At 44.7% G+C, this 16,281-nt stretch overlaps 1 protein-coding gene across 2 annotated transcripts in view; it reads left to right on the forward strand.

Moving 5' to 3' along the window:
- Positions 1-16,281, forward strand: part of ULK2 (unc-51 like autophagy activating kinase 2) — a 78,285-nt gene that overhangs the window by 55,189 nt on the left and 6,815 nt on the right. For both annotated transcript variants that reach the window (XM_066635697.1, XM_066635698.1), the window contains 9 exons: positions 3,562-3,699; positions 4,365-4,510; positions 6,518-6,598; positions 8,194-8,474; positions 9,577-9,773; positions 12,455-12,564; positions 13,748-13,900; positions 14,662-14,870; positions 15,989-16,167. In XM_066635697.1, coding sequence (XP_066491794.1) covers positions 3,562-3,699; positions 4,365-4,510; positions 6,518-6,598; positions 8,194-8,474; positions 9,577-9,773; positions 12,455-12,564; positions 13,748-13,900; positions 14,662-14,870; positions 15,989-16,167 — 1,494 coding nt within the window. The remainder of the gene's footprint in view (positions 1-3,561; positions 3,700-4,364; positions 4,511-6,517; positions 6,599-8,193; positions 8,475-9,576; positions 9,774-12,454; positions 12,565-13,747; positions 13,901-14,661; positions 14,871-15,988; positions 16,168-16,281) is intronic.

Genomic DNA, 16,281 nt, shown 5'->3' on the forward strand with positions numbered 1-16,281 from the left:
GGGGGTAGGGTTTGCTCCTTGCCTTGAACAAGTGTTGGCTTGAACAAAGTAGGTGCTCTCACTGAGCTATGGTCCTTCCCCTGCGTAACTCTCCCATCCTGCCATCTTCTGTTAACTAATGAAATCAAAGTCATTGCAGTGGCCCCTTGTTCAGCGAACTCCACCCAATTTATGCTTCTGCCTTTTGTTTGCTTCCAGACTCTGATCATTTTAGGCTCACACATCACTGCATTGCCCATTATAGATTAAAACTGTTCTTGCTGCAGCAAATCTCCAAAACTTCCACCCAAACAAGCAGTTTTAAAGTTCTGCATAAAAAAGATGATTCTGCAAGAAAAAGTGCTGTGATAGCATCATATGGCCTCGGTGCGTGCTCAGTGCAGGTTTTGAGTTTGCACAATGCAGCTTTCTTAACGCGGCTTCATTTGGATTCCAGCAAAATATGTATGCTTTTCTCTGCTGCAGGAGAAGCCCTGGGACAGCTCAGCTGCTTTATAATTGGGAACAAATGTTTCCTGCACGTGGCAAAGCTAAACAGATCATGAGAACCGGTGAAACAGAATTCAAGTCTTGTTGCTGTGTTGAATAACAGAATCTGTTTCAACACAAACTTTACCATGGTTTGAATCAGAGCATCTCTTAGGAATTTATCCAAAGGGCTGCTGTTGGCTCAAATTGCGTTTTAAACTTGCTATGCAATCTTGAGCTTTGACAAAACTCAGTGGTGGAAGATGTGGGTCTTGCCTGCAGAAGGAGCCCCAGCATCTCCAGGTAAAAGGATCTTCGGTAACACGACTAGGAGATGCCTTTCAGACAGTCCTGGGGTTAGATGGGCCAGCGGTTTGACTTGGTATAAGGCAATACGTTTAATTGCCTTGTTCTGTAAACACTCCTGTGAAGTAGGGTATGGTTATTCCCATTTTAGAAGGGAGGAAATGGCGGCAAAAGCATGTTCAGTGAGTGAACTCAATGGCTTGGTAAAGTTCTGGTTTCTGCCATCCATTTTAATCTTTGGCCTGTGCTGTCTTGGTATCAACTTGGTGGGAAGGATGAAAAAGGCCTGCAGTCATGTGTGTAGATGTACGCAAACGTATTGGAAAGAAGGGGATAGGTGTTGAGACCTTGAACAGGACCTCATTGATGGGGCAGGAGATTCCCTAGCCCCAAATAGGCTGATTTAGACTAATTGGCCAGAGGCCAAATGCAGAAGCATCTTACTCCTGACACACTATGGTGGAGGGACTTAGCTATCTTGGATTATTCAGCACTAAATAGAGGACTTCCAACATTCACTTGAAATTGTAACATACACCTGCACTCCAACTATTGGGAGTTTTTGGCCATGACAAATAATTAACTCAGATCATTCTTTGCCACTGATGCCCTAGAACAGCAGTTGTCAAACCTTTCTGCCTCTGAAGCTCTTTCTATTTCTAACTATGTTCTCAGAAAGCCCCAGGGCTCCTGGGAGCACACATTGAGAAATGCTTGGGGGGAAAAAAAGATCAGACACAATTCAAGAAAAATAGACTTACTGGCACTATTGAAGGTTCTGTTCAATTACCACACCCATTTGCAGAGGTACTGAGAATATCATAGTTGTAGGACAACGAGTAGGGAAGGGCTATTGGAAGACTCCCCAGAAACATATGACAGCTCATTATCAGTAAAAGAATGCTGGGTTAAATGTACCCACGTTGGTCTGATCCAGCAGTGTTTTTCTTATGTTCTTAAATACAGCACAGAAGGCAAATTGAAGTCACTTTGGAAGTCTCTTTCCTTGCAGTTGGGAAGGAAAAATAAGATGTTGATAAACCTAATGATTCAAAATGCTATTGACAACTATTTATACTATTTGTTTTTAGACACTGAATCATTTTTAACCCAGTTTGGGGAGAAGAGAGCTTTATTTTCTCTTCCTCCTCCAGCAACAAAAGATATTCTTGCATGGGATCCATTTTGTGAGGACCTGAATGATAAAATTCAATGTATTTACATCCTTTGCCTTGTGCAGGCTTTTTTTCTCTGCCAAGCTTTTAAAAGGGCAGCACTGGATATTTGCACTTTGCTGTTGCTGTGCCCCTGTGCTCTTCTTTCTCCAACCTCCACCCCCTGAGCTCTTAGAATAGCCATTTTCAACCACTGTGCCATGGCACACTGGTGTGCTGCAAATGGTCCCCAGGTGTGCCGCAGGAATTTGGGAGAGGGTAATTTATTAGTAGGGCCATTGGGGGGTGTGACAGCACAGTGTGCTTTGTCAATTGTTCAAAAACTGATGGTGTGCCTTTACCATTTTAGTGCCTTGCTGGTGTACCGTGGGATGAAAAAGGTTGAAAATCACTGTCTTAGAAGGACATCATTGTTTAAAATATTACCGTACTGTAGTGTCAGTTTGGGCATTTGTTGTGTTTTAGCACTGTATGTGGTCATTAATCGAAGTAATGGGGAAAGTGTCTCAATGCAATCCTGTGCACAGCCACTCAGAAGTAAGCCCCATTGAGTTTAATAGAACTTACTCCCAGGAAAGTGTTTATAAGATTGCAGCCTTTTTATCTTGCCATCCCTGGATATTTGAATTTGCTGCACAAATGCTGATCCTTCATGACCCCTATTATATGTCCTTGGTATATGTCCAAATTCCCAGACTCTAACCTGAACATATAGAGAGGATCCCTTGTAATCTTTGGGAGAGGCTATGTTGCTTTTAGTGCTTCTGAACCTGTGATTCAGATGAATTCAGTGCTTCATTCATGCCTGTGTGAACTGTACAGTCTGCATGGTTCATTCTCCATCTTATGATCAGAGGGTTCCCATAGGAAAAGAATGTTTACCTTTTCCCCAGGACATTTCCTAGAAATCTCAGCTATCAATGTAAATGTCCAGCCTGGAGCGTGGGAAGCTGCTGCTTGGCTCTGCCCCAAGCAAGGCTTGGCCTGTTTAGCCAAACAATTTTGGAGAGGCAAGCCAGACTATGCTGGAGATGCTGGCTTAAGGTTTGCAACAGAAGTACATACAATCTCATACGCACAGGTGTTGCTCTTTGGTTTATTGACTGCCTGGGAGCTGGTTACATAAGCTGTTTTCCCTCTCCAATCCGTTCCCTGTGCTGCCTGCCTTGAACAAACAGCCCAGCCATCTTTTGCTCCTGAACTTCCTGTTCCCTCTTTGCAGTGGGTTTTCCTAGAATGACTTTGTTTTGAAAGTTGGAGGGTGGGGGGGGGGGTGGAGATTGTCTGCCTGGGAGGAGGAGGGGAGGGGCTGTAATTCAGCTGACCTGCTTTCCCCTGAACTGCATGATTGATTCCTCCAGTCCTGTGGTCTCTGTTTAAAAGCCAAATGGAAAGCTCGTTAGCAGCCTGCTGCCCTTCATTTCTGTTTCACAAGTGCCTGAGTTGTTGGGCAGCAAACCACAAACAAGCTGGCACACGGGTAGCCCCAGAGAAACCCAGGACCTTGTTTGTCTTCTCCCTGGGATTCTCATTAACTTTGGACAATGGTTCAGATCGAAGAGAGGCTTCTCGGCCGTCCCTCATGCCTCCTCTCCTTGCCTCTCACCTTTAGGCAGTGCCAGCCTTCAGTTTCCCCCCGCAGCGAAACGGCACCCATCCCCGTTCCCACTCAACTACGCAATTACCAGCGCATCGAACAGAACCTGACTTCTGCTGCCAGCCCCGTGTCAAACCCTCACGGGTCGCCAAGGTAAGTCCTTGTGTTGCTTGTTGGCTTTGTTCCCTGAAAGGATGCTTCTGCCCCTTGGCAGTGGTCAAATGCCTTCCAGCACGACATTGTTTGTGTGAACTGAATTTTGCTACAAGGACACAGGCGAATGCCAGCATTGTGCCATGCTAGGTGGGAACTGTGCAGGCCCGTAGGCAGACATTTGTGGGGGAGGGAGATGAGGATATATTGATAGCTACAAATTGGGAAGGCTTGGGATGCCATTAATTTAGCAGGCAGCCTTAGGCAAGTTGCAGTCTTCCAGCTTTGATACCACCAACTTCTGAAGTACGGAAATGATGACCCTTGCCTGCTTTGCAGGGTTGTGATAAGGAGTGTTAGTAAATAACATGGATGAAGCACTTGGAACCCTAAAGGATTATGCATATGCCAAGAATTATTTAATATTAGGCCAAAGGGAGAGCACGCAGTCAGAATTTTACTTAAATCCCACAACGAGGAAAATTACCTTGTAGTTCTGTCTTCATCAGTAAAAGGGTTAAAAAGTTTGGGTATCTTTTAAGAGACAGCTGAATGTTCAGGGTTTGAGCCAGGAATATCCCTTCAATGGCACACTTGCTTTCGAATTCTGTGTTTTGTCTTCTAAAAACGGACAGAGTTCTTGCCCTTTTGGGATTTGTTTTCAGATCTGCTGTGGTGAGACGGTCGAATACCAGCCCCATGGGCTTCCTGAAGACTGGCTCCTGCTCCCCAGTGCCTGCGGATGCCGTGCAGGCTGCTGGACGCCGTCTTTCGACAGGCTCTTCCAGGCCATATTCCCCTTCACCGCTAGGTAAACCTGGAAGTAGATATGTTTGGGAAGTGCAATCCGACACAAAAGCAGGTGGTTACCCTTAAAAACCAGTACATCTCTCTTTGGAATTCTACCAATTTTGACTGCATTTGGTAGCCAGCCCAGATTAATGCTCACCTCTACTCATCAAAGGCTGCAAGAGCTTCCAAGGTCTAGTGCAATGGAGGAAGGAAGCCTTCCGCAGAAGGCTCATCCTGATTGCACTAACTTTGAAAGTGTTTATGACATCTCTGAAACCAGTGCAGCTGCAGGAAGAAGCCCTTGCCTTCACCCCCAGCTTGAAACTGGGGGAGGGGAGAAGAATGCTCATCGCTCCTGTTATGCCAGCTCAGGAAGCAACAATACATCTAACTGGGCAGAGAGTCATCTTTTAAATAATGATTTTCTTATAGGTAGTGGGGGAGAGCGACTGTCCCTGTTTATCCCCCCCCCATAGCATCTTTTCTTATGTCTGTTTGCTGGTATCTCCTTTGTGTCTCCTTTTTTTAGACTGTCAAACCCCCTTGGGACAGAGAACCATTTTCTAATTCCCTTGCTGTGGAAAGCTTTTGAAAGTGATATATACTGTAAATATTCTTAGTACGAGTATAATACGAGTATATTCGTAATATATTCATATGCACATCCTGTTCTAGTAAGGGATGGTTTTGTTTTTTTTTAATATAGAAAGGTGCTCATGGGTACAAGGAGCTGAATTCAGCCCCTGTCCTGCCTTAACCTTGCTACACACTGCTCCTTCAAACATTTTTTTCTTCCCTCTGGTCACTTATGGTGTCTGAGCCAGGCTGGATGAAAAAAGCTTGAAGCAACAGTTCAACAGCGTACGGTAGTGTGGAGGGATCAGGGATTTAGCTTTCCCCCTATTCTTTTCTGCAAAAGAGTAGCAAAAATAAAAAAAGTCTGCAAAAATAAGATTTAGATTCCCAATCCCATTCCTCATTTGATCCTGAAATGGGACACTCCTATAAATGCTATGTCAGTTTAGACAAGGTGTCATGAAAAGAATGGATCTTGGAGAAGGGAATGGTATCTTCTGTCTTGGTTTTAGAGATAACCTGTGAGCACAATTGTGGGCTTCTGTTTGAGCACTTGTATTTCCTCACTGTGGCCTGTTAAACAGCTTGGTCTTGGAGGCAGCTTCCCCCCCCCCCCAATTCCATTTAGGAACTCCCAGTCTCATGATATTTATACAGGATATAGGTGTTTGGGGAGAGGAGTTACATGGAAATTCCAGAATGGGGTTGGATGGAGATGGGTATTGGGAAATGGGAGTAACTAGATAAGTAGACCTGACAATATATAAAGAGGAAAGGGTTAAGAGAATGGGGTCATAGTTGTGGAAGTTTGATTATGAGCCTTCAGGTCAGAGAAATGTTTTCAGTTCTGTAAGAATGTACCTGCTTGACCCTCAAGGCAAAGGTTCTGGCTCAGTTCAGGTAACAACCAAGGCATGGCTTGTCTATTTGCAGTGGTCTGCAGGCTTGCATGCTCCCCATCTCCTGTAATATATTCTGATTGTTCTTGCTAACTATATTTGCTCAAATCAAGAAAGAAGGAGGAAGCATGCAAGTCTTAAACCCCCAGTGACTCAACTATGGCTTGATTGTTGCATATGAAGTGAGTCTTTTGCCCACTTTGTTTTAGTGGTTTTCAAACTGTGATCTGAAGAACCCCGGGGTACATATAAGGGGGAGCAAGTTTTTCTGAAGGAATCCTTGGTAATGTTTAGGGGTTCCATGTTGGTTGCACAGAAGTTCATCAGGAGACAAGTTGATGTGAAAAAGGTTCCTTAAGGATAGGAAGTTTGAAGCCACTGGGATATATTTGGAGCCTGCAGCTACTTGCCCCTGGACTACAAGGGTTAGGGTGGGTTGAAAAGAGAAGAAAAAAAACCACCACCATGACATGGAGAGACCATCCACAAATTGCTTTGTCAGATGTTCCCTGGGAAAAATATTGTCCCTTTTTTTTTTTGCCTACCTGTAGTTGGCACCATACCTGAGCAACTTGGGCACTGTTGTTGTGGGCAGCCGCAAGGCCATGAATCCAGGAGCCGAAACTCCTCAGGTGAGCAGTCTTTGTTCCCTCATCCTGGTTTTGAGGCTGTGACTTTGCAAATAAGGACCACCTTTGAGGCAACATAGTAGGTTTAAACTTTCTTATACATGTCATGGCATAGATGTGGGGTGGGAATGCTTTTTGGAAGAGGTACCTTTCTGTTGGTTGTGTGGACTGCTTGGGGAAAGCTGCCTTCAGAGGGGCCTTTGTTGAATCAGTTTCCATAGCGCTCTTTGTCTAGGCTTGCAAGCATACACAGAAAAAGTGGTGCTGGCCAAATTCTTGGCGTATGTGTGTGTGTAGTGATTATAAAACTGCTCCCTTCCAGGGTGGAAGTCACATGGCCAGAGCTATGACCCTAGATAACCCTTCCTTTAGTGTCCTCTTGATGGCAGAGCTTTGAAATTCTTCTGTGTAAATTCTGAGTTTCTGTGGAGTCATTTTTATGCCTGTTGAGGAAAAAGGTAGGGTAAAAGGCTGGCCTGTCTCTAACACTCAACCTCTATTAACAGATATTTTTTTCCAGGCATGTACATTAAGCCCTGCATTGATAGACATGAGATGCCACATACAACACTTGAAGCTTGGCCTCTAGAAATTGTATTCAGCCCCCTAGCTTCTGAGAATTCAGCAGGCAGTGCCCAAACCACATTTTCAACCCTGTCTCCTCACTAGTAGGAGCTACAAGTTGGTGTATTTTCCCCTTAGGTCGAAAGCTTAGATTCTCATAAACTAAATTTTTGCACCAAATATTGCATTTTGTTGTTTCTATATTTTATTTAAAAATTTATCCTCCCTTTCAACAGGACGCTTTCAAGGCAGCTATCAAACTTAAGCCATTTCTGCCCAATGTTGCATATATGCAACAGGGACCAAATATGTACATCTGTGGGCTGGGCAAAACTGGGCTAAAATGATAAACCAAATCAAATACATCAGTTCTGGAAAATCGAACCAAAAATTCATGCATTAAAATGTGCAGAAATCAAAGGTGCATTTGATTTCCACCTTGCCCTACCAGGAATTCAGGGCAGAATCTTCAGGGCAGCATATCTTCACAACAACCCTGTGCAGTTGGTTAAGGACCCCCAGTGAGCTTCATGGCTGAGTGGTGATTTGAGCCTGGGTTTCCTTGGTTCTAGTCCAGTACTCGAACCATTAAACCACACTGGCATTCTGCAGAATAAACTAAACAGTAAGGTAAAGGCAGACAGCAGAGAGAGAATAGTGTAACTTTTTTTCTTAAAAAGAGTAAAACCATTCTCACTTGTCATCTAAAACTCATAAGAGTTGGTGCCAGGTGCACAGTCCTGAAGAGAGTGTTCACCCCCCAGATTTAGGGTGCCATTGCTAAAAAGACCCACTTGCAGCCTACCTCACCTTAGTAGGTTTATGCCCCTTACTCATTGCATACCACAGACTGGCTGTATGATTCTTTGTGATGGTAGTTTGGAATGGGGCAAAGGAGGAGTGTGTTGTTGCATTATTTGAGTGCTATAGATGTGTTTTTGTGACATACTCGGTCCTAAGCACCAGGGAGAAGCTACTGAAGGGAAGGGCCTTGTCCAAACCTTACCCAAACAGGAACTTCTTTCTCTCCCCAGGCTCCCCAGTGCCACAGTCTCAGTCTCCTCAGTCCCTCTTGCTGGGAGCCCGGCTTCAGAGCACTCCAACCCTGACGGACATTTATCAGAACAAACAGAAGCTTCGGAAGCAGCATTCAGACCCTGTCTGCCCATCATATGCGGGCCATGGCCACTCACCACAGCCCACCAGGCCAGTCAGCCTAGGGACATCACCCACCAAGCACATGGGGTCATCACCCAGGAGCTCTGACTGGCTCTTCAAAACTCCTCTACCAACAATCATTGGCTCTCCCACCAAGGTAAGGGATCCGAACCTGTTCTCCAGGAATATTGTGGCCTCTGAGAATTTTGCAGTGTGCAAACATGGGCTGTCTCTTGACTGTCATTTACAAATCAGGACTGCATACTCTCTCCCAGGAGTGAAACTCCCCCCCCCCCACTCTTTTGCCTTAATGTTGGCACCATTATTGGCACTTACAGCTAATGCAACTGCATCTCCTTTTGTTAAGTTTTAGTTTTTCCTTTTCTTTAAGCAAACACATACCAAAAATATGCAAATGTTTGGCATCAACACACCTTTTTCTTTCCACCCCAGCAAGCTCCTCCCTCCAGCTAAGCCCTATCCCAGTGGTTCCCAAACTTACTTGGGTCATGATGCCCCTACAACCTCTTCTTCCCTGCTCAATCAGGTGCCACCGTCTTGGATCTCGCAAAGTCTCGTGAGATCCAAGATGGCAGCGCCCAAATGCCACAAGATTTCATGAGATCCACGATAGCAGCACCCAAATCTTGTGAAATTTGGGCGCCACCATCTTGGATCTCACGAAAGCTTGCAGGGGAAAAAGGTAGGAGGAGAAAGCGCCCAGGGGAAAAGATAGAAGGGAGACTGGGGTGCCCAGGGGTGCTATTCTGTGGCACCCCTGTGAATGCGCTGCTAAGCCCTAAGTATTGTGACACATGCTTTTGGAACCCCTGCCCTATCCTCTTCCCCCAAATGCTGTACAGCATCCCCTCACCCATTCAGCTCCTCATCTACTTGCCCCCCCATCTGAAAAAGAAAGTTAGTAGGTGAGTATCTCCAAAACCACACATCTTGGTTATTAAGTGACATAGTTAAGGAGTTAGGTGGTAGCAACCTCTGTTGAACTTTTAATGACTTTGCCAGTGTATTCTTAAATCACAATTATAGCTGGGTGGGGGGATGCTGTGGCAAGAGAGCCTGCAATCCCACCCCATTTCCTGGTGTGTTAACTGTGGTTGAGAGAGAACCTGCATTAAGCTGCCCCTTCCCTTCATCCTGGTTTAAGACTCTTCTCTTCCACATCCTCCCCAACTATAAAATCCTAGAGTTGGGAACAAAAGTATTTGTCTAGTTCAATCTGTTTTTTTTTCCCCCTCTAGGCAACTGCTCCTTTCAAGATCCCCAAAACCCAAGCGTCCTCTAACTTGGTGGGCCTGATCAATCGCCAGGGGCCAGCCGACGTCCCATTGCAGCAGTTGAAGGATGTGGGTGAGGTGAGAGAGTTCTCGCATTTCCACTCAACGCAGGGAAGCGAAAGACAAGCTGTGGAGCAGCATGGCAAGGCTGTGTTTGGCAGGTAGCAATCACTGTTTTCTGCAACTTCTCATTCTCAGTAAGAAAACTGTCCACAGAGAGGCTACTGGGCTTTGAGACCCTGTTTCCCTAGGGCTGTTGTGAAGCCATGTAGGATAGTGATGAATGCACTGTGTACCAGAAAGTCCCCATTTGTGTATTGCCTCAGCCATGAGCGCACTAGGCGTTCTTAGGCTATACTCCCTATTCTCTCGGATTTAGCTTCCCTCAGTGGCAGTATAGAGCAGTACTACTGACCTGCCTTACATATGAAGCTATATATTTATTCATCTAACTCAGAATTGCCAGACACTGTTTGGTGTCGATTCTCCCGTGTCAGGCAGAAAGGGCTTTTCCAGTTATGTAAGGGAAGGAATTTGGAACCTTTTGCGGGGAAAGCTTGTGTTCTACCACTGAGAATTACTGTCATTGTAAGTGAGTTGTTGTTCCTCTGTTGCTGGAGGGGGGAATCGAAATTTGGACTGCAAAAGGTCGCTAAGTTATGTGAATTCAGCAAATGTTGCCGTTTACCACCTCAGTCAACGTAGTTCTAGGTCTGTTAGTTATGGGGAGACTGCACCTCCTGAAAATCTTCTGCACCCCTCTGGCTTTGGAGATTTAACCAGACATTCTCTATATGCTTATAAAGCCTGGCTTGCAGTAATAAAGACTAGAAAATTAATAAAGGCAACATGCTTTGGAAACTAAATTCTGCAGCCAGCACCAAATTAAAACTTCTGGTACGACCCACTTTTTCCTGCTTGCGCAGGAAAAAAGTCCCAGTGGATTATGGCTTTGGGGATGTGTGGTTTCTGCCTCAGCAAAGTCTGGTGCATGTATATGCAGCCCTCGCTTCCTGGCGCAGTTTTCCCACAGCAAGTTCCTCTTTTGTTTGTTTTCTGTGTGCTGTTGACGTTCGTTTCATCACTGCCCCAAAACCTGTATGCAAACAGATTTGAAATCTGAACAGATGTTGCTGTGTAAATGAGTTTTTGTTCCAATAGTTATCTCTACTAAGTAACATCTAAAAAGAATTGTATCTGATTGACTTTGAGAACATTCTGCCTACTTAAACTTTCATTGCCCTTAGGGCTGGATTTACACACTGTGTTGATTATCATAGCAGTTGTTAATTAGGGATGACTACCCAAAATAAACAGCTCCTCCCGCTGTTCTTGTTTGACCAGGGGTGCCTGAACCCTGGCCCGGGGGCCACATGTGGCCCTTGGGGACTCCCAACCTGGCCTACGGAGAGCCCCCAGTCTCCAAAGAGCCTCTGGCCTTCCAGAGACTTACTGGAGCCCATGCTGTCCCGATGCAGCTGCTCTCAGCGTAAGGACGATTATTCAATTTCTCATGTGAGCTGTGGGATGAGGGTTTCCTCCACTGCTTGCTATTTCATGTCTGTGATGCAGCAGTGACGGAAAGGCCAGCCTTACTTTGTGCAAGGCCTTGAACTATTGCATGACCTTCATTCATTCATATGTTCCATCTCTAATATATTCATTTATGTAAATTTATTTAAATTTGAAATGTAAATTAATTTCTTTTTTCCTGGCCTCCGACACAATGTCAGAAATGATGCGGCCCTCCTGCCAAAAAGTTTGGACACCCCTGCATTAGACATACACAAATTAGATGCAGTTTAGCAACCCATTAGAGCCTCTTTCCTGGTACTCTGAAAATTGGGAATTTAGTGTCTAGCAGGCTTAGCCCAAACCACAGTTTGATCCTAGTTTGTCTTGACTGACCACAGTTAGAATAGACCACAGTTCCCTGTGTTGGGCTATCATGGGAAACTGCAGTTAGTTCAAAATCTTCTTCAGTTAATTCTTTCAATCTTCTGCACAAAGAATTCAAAGCTTGCTATGACTCATTTTTCAAACAGCTAACCACGATTTAGCATTGTATCTGAACTAGAATTCTGATCACAGAGAAATGTCTAACAAAATGCTTCCTGCTTTTAAAACTGGGAAGCAGATTCTCCATCACTATTACAAACCCCATTTCCTGCCATGCCTTTCTGCTGTATGTGTAATATTTAATACATATTATGGTGGTCTTCATGGTGTGTTCTGCAGTGCTACAGTCTTTGAACACTTAGGGTGGGGTGGGTGGGAATCTAAAATCTTACCCCTTAAGTTAAGTAAAGCAGCAGCACCAGTCCGGTGGCTGTGTGAGATTTTTGCAGAAATAACCATCTGCAATTTCTACATAAAACTGCAGTTTCATTTCAGTTGTTGTTCTTCCCTACTGTATGATTCAGAGTAGAGTTAGATATACTTAACATCAGTTGACTCTTTCCCTCCTAAAGGCTTACTTTTATGTGGTAGCAAAAACGAAAGCTGAGTATAAGAACATAGTTTTGTGCACGAGCTCTTGAGTTTCCAGTTGAATTCCCAGAATTCCCATGAATTCCCATGAGCTCATGAATTCCTAGAATGAATGAGCTCAGAATTCCCAGTTGTTCAGTTCTCTGCCCAACAGTCCTGCCTTTTCACCTGAACAGCTGCAGCTGTCAATAAACCCACATCCCTCCTGACCCCGTTCTTAGTTTTTCCTCCCATCCAAGCAGTCTCGCTTTCCCATCTTGCTTTCCCACCTTCCTCAAAGTGAGAAGTCACAAATCTTTTCTCCCGACACCCTGTTTTGGATTCTTCTACATTGTTTTGCTCTTCTGCCTAGGTCGGTAAGCACAGGCAAGCTGTCAGATCAGCAAGCAAAGGCAGCGCTCGGCAGCCAGCTCTACCAGGGCAGCACGGACAGCCTTAATACTGAGCGGCCAATGGATACAGGTAAACAGTGAGTCGCCTGAACTCTTGGCAAGACCAAATGTTGGGTTGGAGGGGTAGAGTGAGGGGAAGAAGAGAGAAGAGGCCAAAGTCTGAATGTGATCAAGTGGAGAAGCATTTACTTAAGCTTGGTGTCTATTGGGGGTGGGGGAAAGATTTAAGGTTTAAACCAGGGATGACCAACATGTTCAGTATCATTTACCTGTTAAATGCTTTTGGAGGGCTTCGAGGCATTAGTCTCTCATAGCATAAAAAAGACTGGTACTGTGATGTTGGTTTCATGGACTGAAGCCAACTTCATTACATGCATAGAGTGTGTTAACCTCAGTGTGGTTAAGTAAATCAATATTAACATGCATGCATAGAAATAAAAAGCTAAGCAGGGTCAGGCCTGGTTAGTATTTGGATGGGAGACCGCATGGGAATACCAGGTGCTGTAGGCTTAAACTATAGTCTTTCGAGACTGAAGGTTGCCAACCAGAAATAAAAATGGTCAACAGTGGAGCAAAATGACTAGGAACTGCAAGAGGTACAGCTTGTCACAGGTCTCTGTAAAGCGTAACCATATACAAGATAAGCACAGTGTCCATTCACAACAGTAGTACTAACTGATAATGCAGTCATCCTAGCTTTGCTGTGTCACTGTAGTTATCTTCTGTATGTTTAAGCTGTAGAAAGAATGATTACAAGTTGTATTTCTCGTAGTTCCTGGCCATTTGGCTCCACTTGTTGACTGTAGATAAAAATAAAGAAAATGTGTCAGCCTGGAGATTCATGCATATGTTCAGTATTTAAATTCTCACAACTTCTAATCATGTTCCTGTTGCATCTATGCTTGTGTTTGAGTGTAATGCTTAGGCTGTTTGTACTGCTTGCAGCTTAAAAGCACCATTATTTTCTGTGACGAGTGAGAAACTGTGGGGAAAACATTTAGCCGTATCTTGATCAAAATGTAGTAAGGTTTCCAGGGCCAAGATAACGTTTTGCTACGAGGGATCTGAAGAAAAAGTTGCATTGAGCTGCTGAGGTGGAAAGAAACCTGAAGAACTGAAATTCAAGGGGACTGACAGCCCCCTGCCCTCCCCCGGCAGCAGTGTGTTGCACAGTTTGTATTTGTGTGTGCGTTCCATGGGTGGTGTTGATGTTGTTTCATAAGGGCTCAACAGTTCTGATCTTTTCTCTCTAGCTCCACCAGGCACTTGTGGTGTTGCAGCAGTACCTCTGTCCCTGGGAGTTGGCGCCCCTTCAAGGGCTGTGATGTTTACTGTAGGTTCCCCTCCCAATAGTGCCACTCCTCCAGCCTGCACCCATATGGTCCTCCGCGCTAGAACGACATCAGGTGAGGGTCTGTCTCTCTTGGATGGATAACTTTGAGCGAATTTGATGTTGAGAAATTATTTGTGCAGCTGTAATAGGCAGATGCCAGAAGGGCATGGTGAATAGCAAAAAGGAGGGCATGGGGGGGTCTGAGTCGCAAAATAGGCTTTCAGAGGGCTGTGTTGTGTGCGTGTGTGTGTGTCTGCGTCTGCGTCTGCTTGCAGGTACGTTCCATTTGCAAGAAGTAAACTGTGGCTTTTTGTTCACACTGTTAAGCTCCCCTTGCATGCGCGAATGCACTCTGGCTGCTACCAGCAATTTATTTGCTGTTCCAAGGCTACTTTTGATCTTTCATAGGCCATGATCTGTGCCTTGGCTTGCTCTTTCTTGAACACTGTTGAGTCATAATGCCTCTATAATCAAGGAAGACAAAAATATCCTGTTTTCTTGACTTCTCATAATCAGGGTGCCTTGAACTAGCTATTTACAGAGTCTTAGCTTTGCCTGCCTGCTGCAGTACCCTTGAGAGAATCAGCAAAACCCACGCATTCTTACTGTTTATATATTGATTTCTCTCTGGCTTCTCGCAGATAAATCTGGGAGGTTGGGAGCAATCTTTGTGATCCTCTTTCTGCAAATATTTGCTCTCCCTTGAATGATGATGGTTTTCAGAATTATGCCAGCATACCTTGATGGTGACTTTCCTGCTGTATGTCACTCAGAACCTGGAGCCAGCCTAGCCTACTCGACTGAAATGCTTCATTTCTTTTCCCCCTTCTTTAGTTGGTTCCAGCAGTTCCGGAGGGTCTCTCTGTTCTACCAGTGGCCGTGTACTCATGGGCTCCCCCCCTGGAATTTATTTGGGCTCATCTCCTCCTGGAGCAGAGGCAGCTCCATGCCTGAAGTACATGCCTTACGGTACTTCACCTCCCAGCTTGGAGGGGTTTATCACCTTTGAAGCCCCTGAACTGCCAGAAGAAACTTTGATGGAGGTAAGGAACAATAGCTTAAAAAAAAAATCATTTGACACTGTACATTTTCCCAATGCCAGTAATGCCCAATTAATTCAGTCCAGGTTCAGAGTTTGGAGCCTAATCATTTTGTTACTTGTTTCACTTACTACTCTGAGTTTATAAGAAGAACCAGTCTAAAAACTTAGCGCGCCATAAAATCTTCCGGAAAGATGTGTGAACTCCTGTCTCTTATTGATAGAAATGTGAGTGAAGGGGCACTGATCAAAAACTTGCATCAGGTCCAGAGTTGCAGTAGGAATATGAAGATTCAACAATTTGTCTGAATTTTTAACCAATTCTGCATTTCTGACCAACTATATTATCATTTTGCAACCAACTAGCATATTGTAAATAACTTAAATTGTGTCTGCTTTAAGCCCCTTAAAGACTACCAGATTTCTTATGGCAGCAACTTTTGTGGATTAGAGCCCACTTGCATCTCAGGCATGAAGTGTTATCTTTCAGTTGGCAGAGCGAGAGATGTGGCTGTAGTTTTTCTCTCTCACAAATGCCTGCTTTAAATTGTATATGGTACAGCCAAAAGGCCATTAAATGCATGGAAGAGGGGCAAGCCTTGATACTTCTGTGAAAAGCTGAAATGTGTATAAAGCAAGCAGCAGTGTGGTGATAGCACTGCCTTTCTCATGCTGATGTGTTAATTTAAAACATCTGGTTGTAAAGGAAACTCCCTAATTCCAAATGGGTCTTAAATGAAAGCAACTGGAGCAGCTAAGAAATTATATTTCAACAGTTTGAGTTTGCTATTTTAAAATTCTTTGGTAGAAGAACAAATAAGTTCCACAAATGAGCTAACTTCTGTGGCTTATTGCTCACATGCTAGCAGACCCACAATTTGGGTTCCTTGCATTGCTGTTGTCTCCAGTGTCTTCCATGCCCTCTGGTGTCTCCACCATGGGAATTAGGGAAGGCAATATGATAGGAGCCCTTGGTCAGGGAAGGAGCATGATCCTCTTCCACTTCGTCTTGTTCCAATCTGGAAGTCTGCTTCAGAGGTGATACGCTGGCCTTGGTGATACCCATTGATGGACTGGTTCATGGTGAAATTTTGAACTGCCTGTTTCCTTCCCACCTGCCAGAGAGAGCACACAGATACCCTTCGCCACCTGAACCTGATGCTGGCCTTCACAGAGTGTGTGCTGGACCTGACCGCTGTCCGAGGCGGGAACCCAGAGCTGTGCACTACAGCAGTGTCTCTGTATCAGATCCAGGAGAGTGTTGTCGTCGATCAGATAAGCCAGCTTAGCAAAGAGTGGGGGTAGGTACCCTGTGCCTCAGACCTTGGGCTTTATGGAATCTTTGGGGCAGCATCTTTCAGTTTTTTCCCTTTTGAGAAACCATTTTCAATTGACTCATCTCTCACATAATCATG

This window comes from Tiliqua scincoides, chromosome 8 (genome assembly GCF_035046505.1).
Source record: "Tiliqua scincoides isolate rTilSci1 chromosome 8, rTilSci1.hap2, whole genome shotgun sequence".
Lineage (NCBI taxonomy): Eukaryota > Metazoa > Chordata > Lepidosauria > Squamata > Scincidae > Tiliqua > Tiliqua scincoides.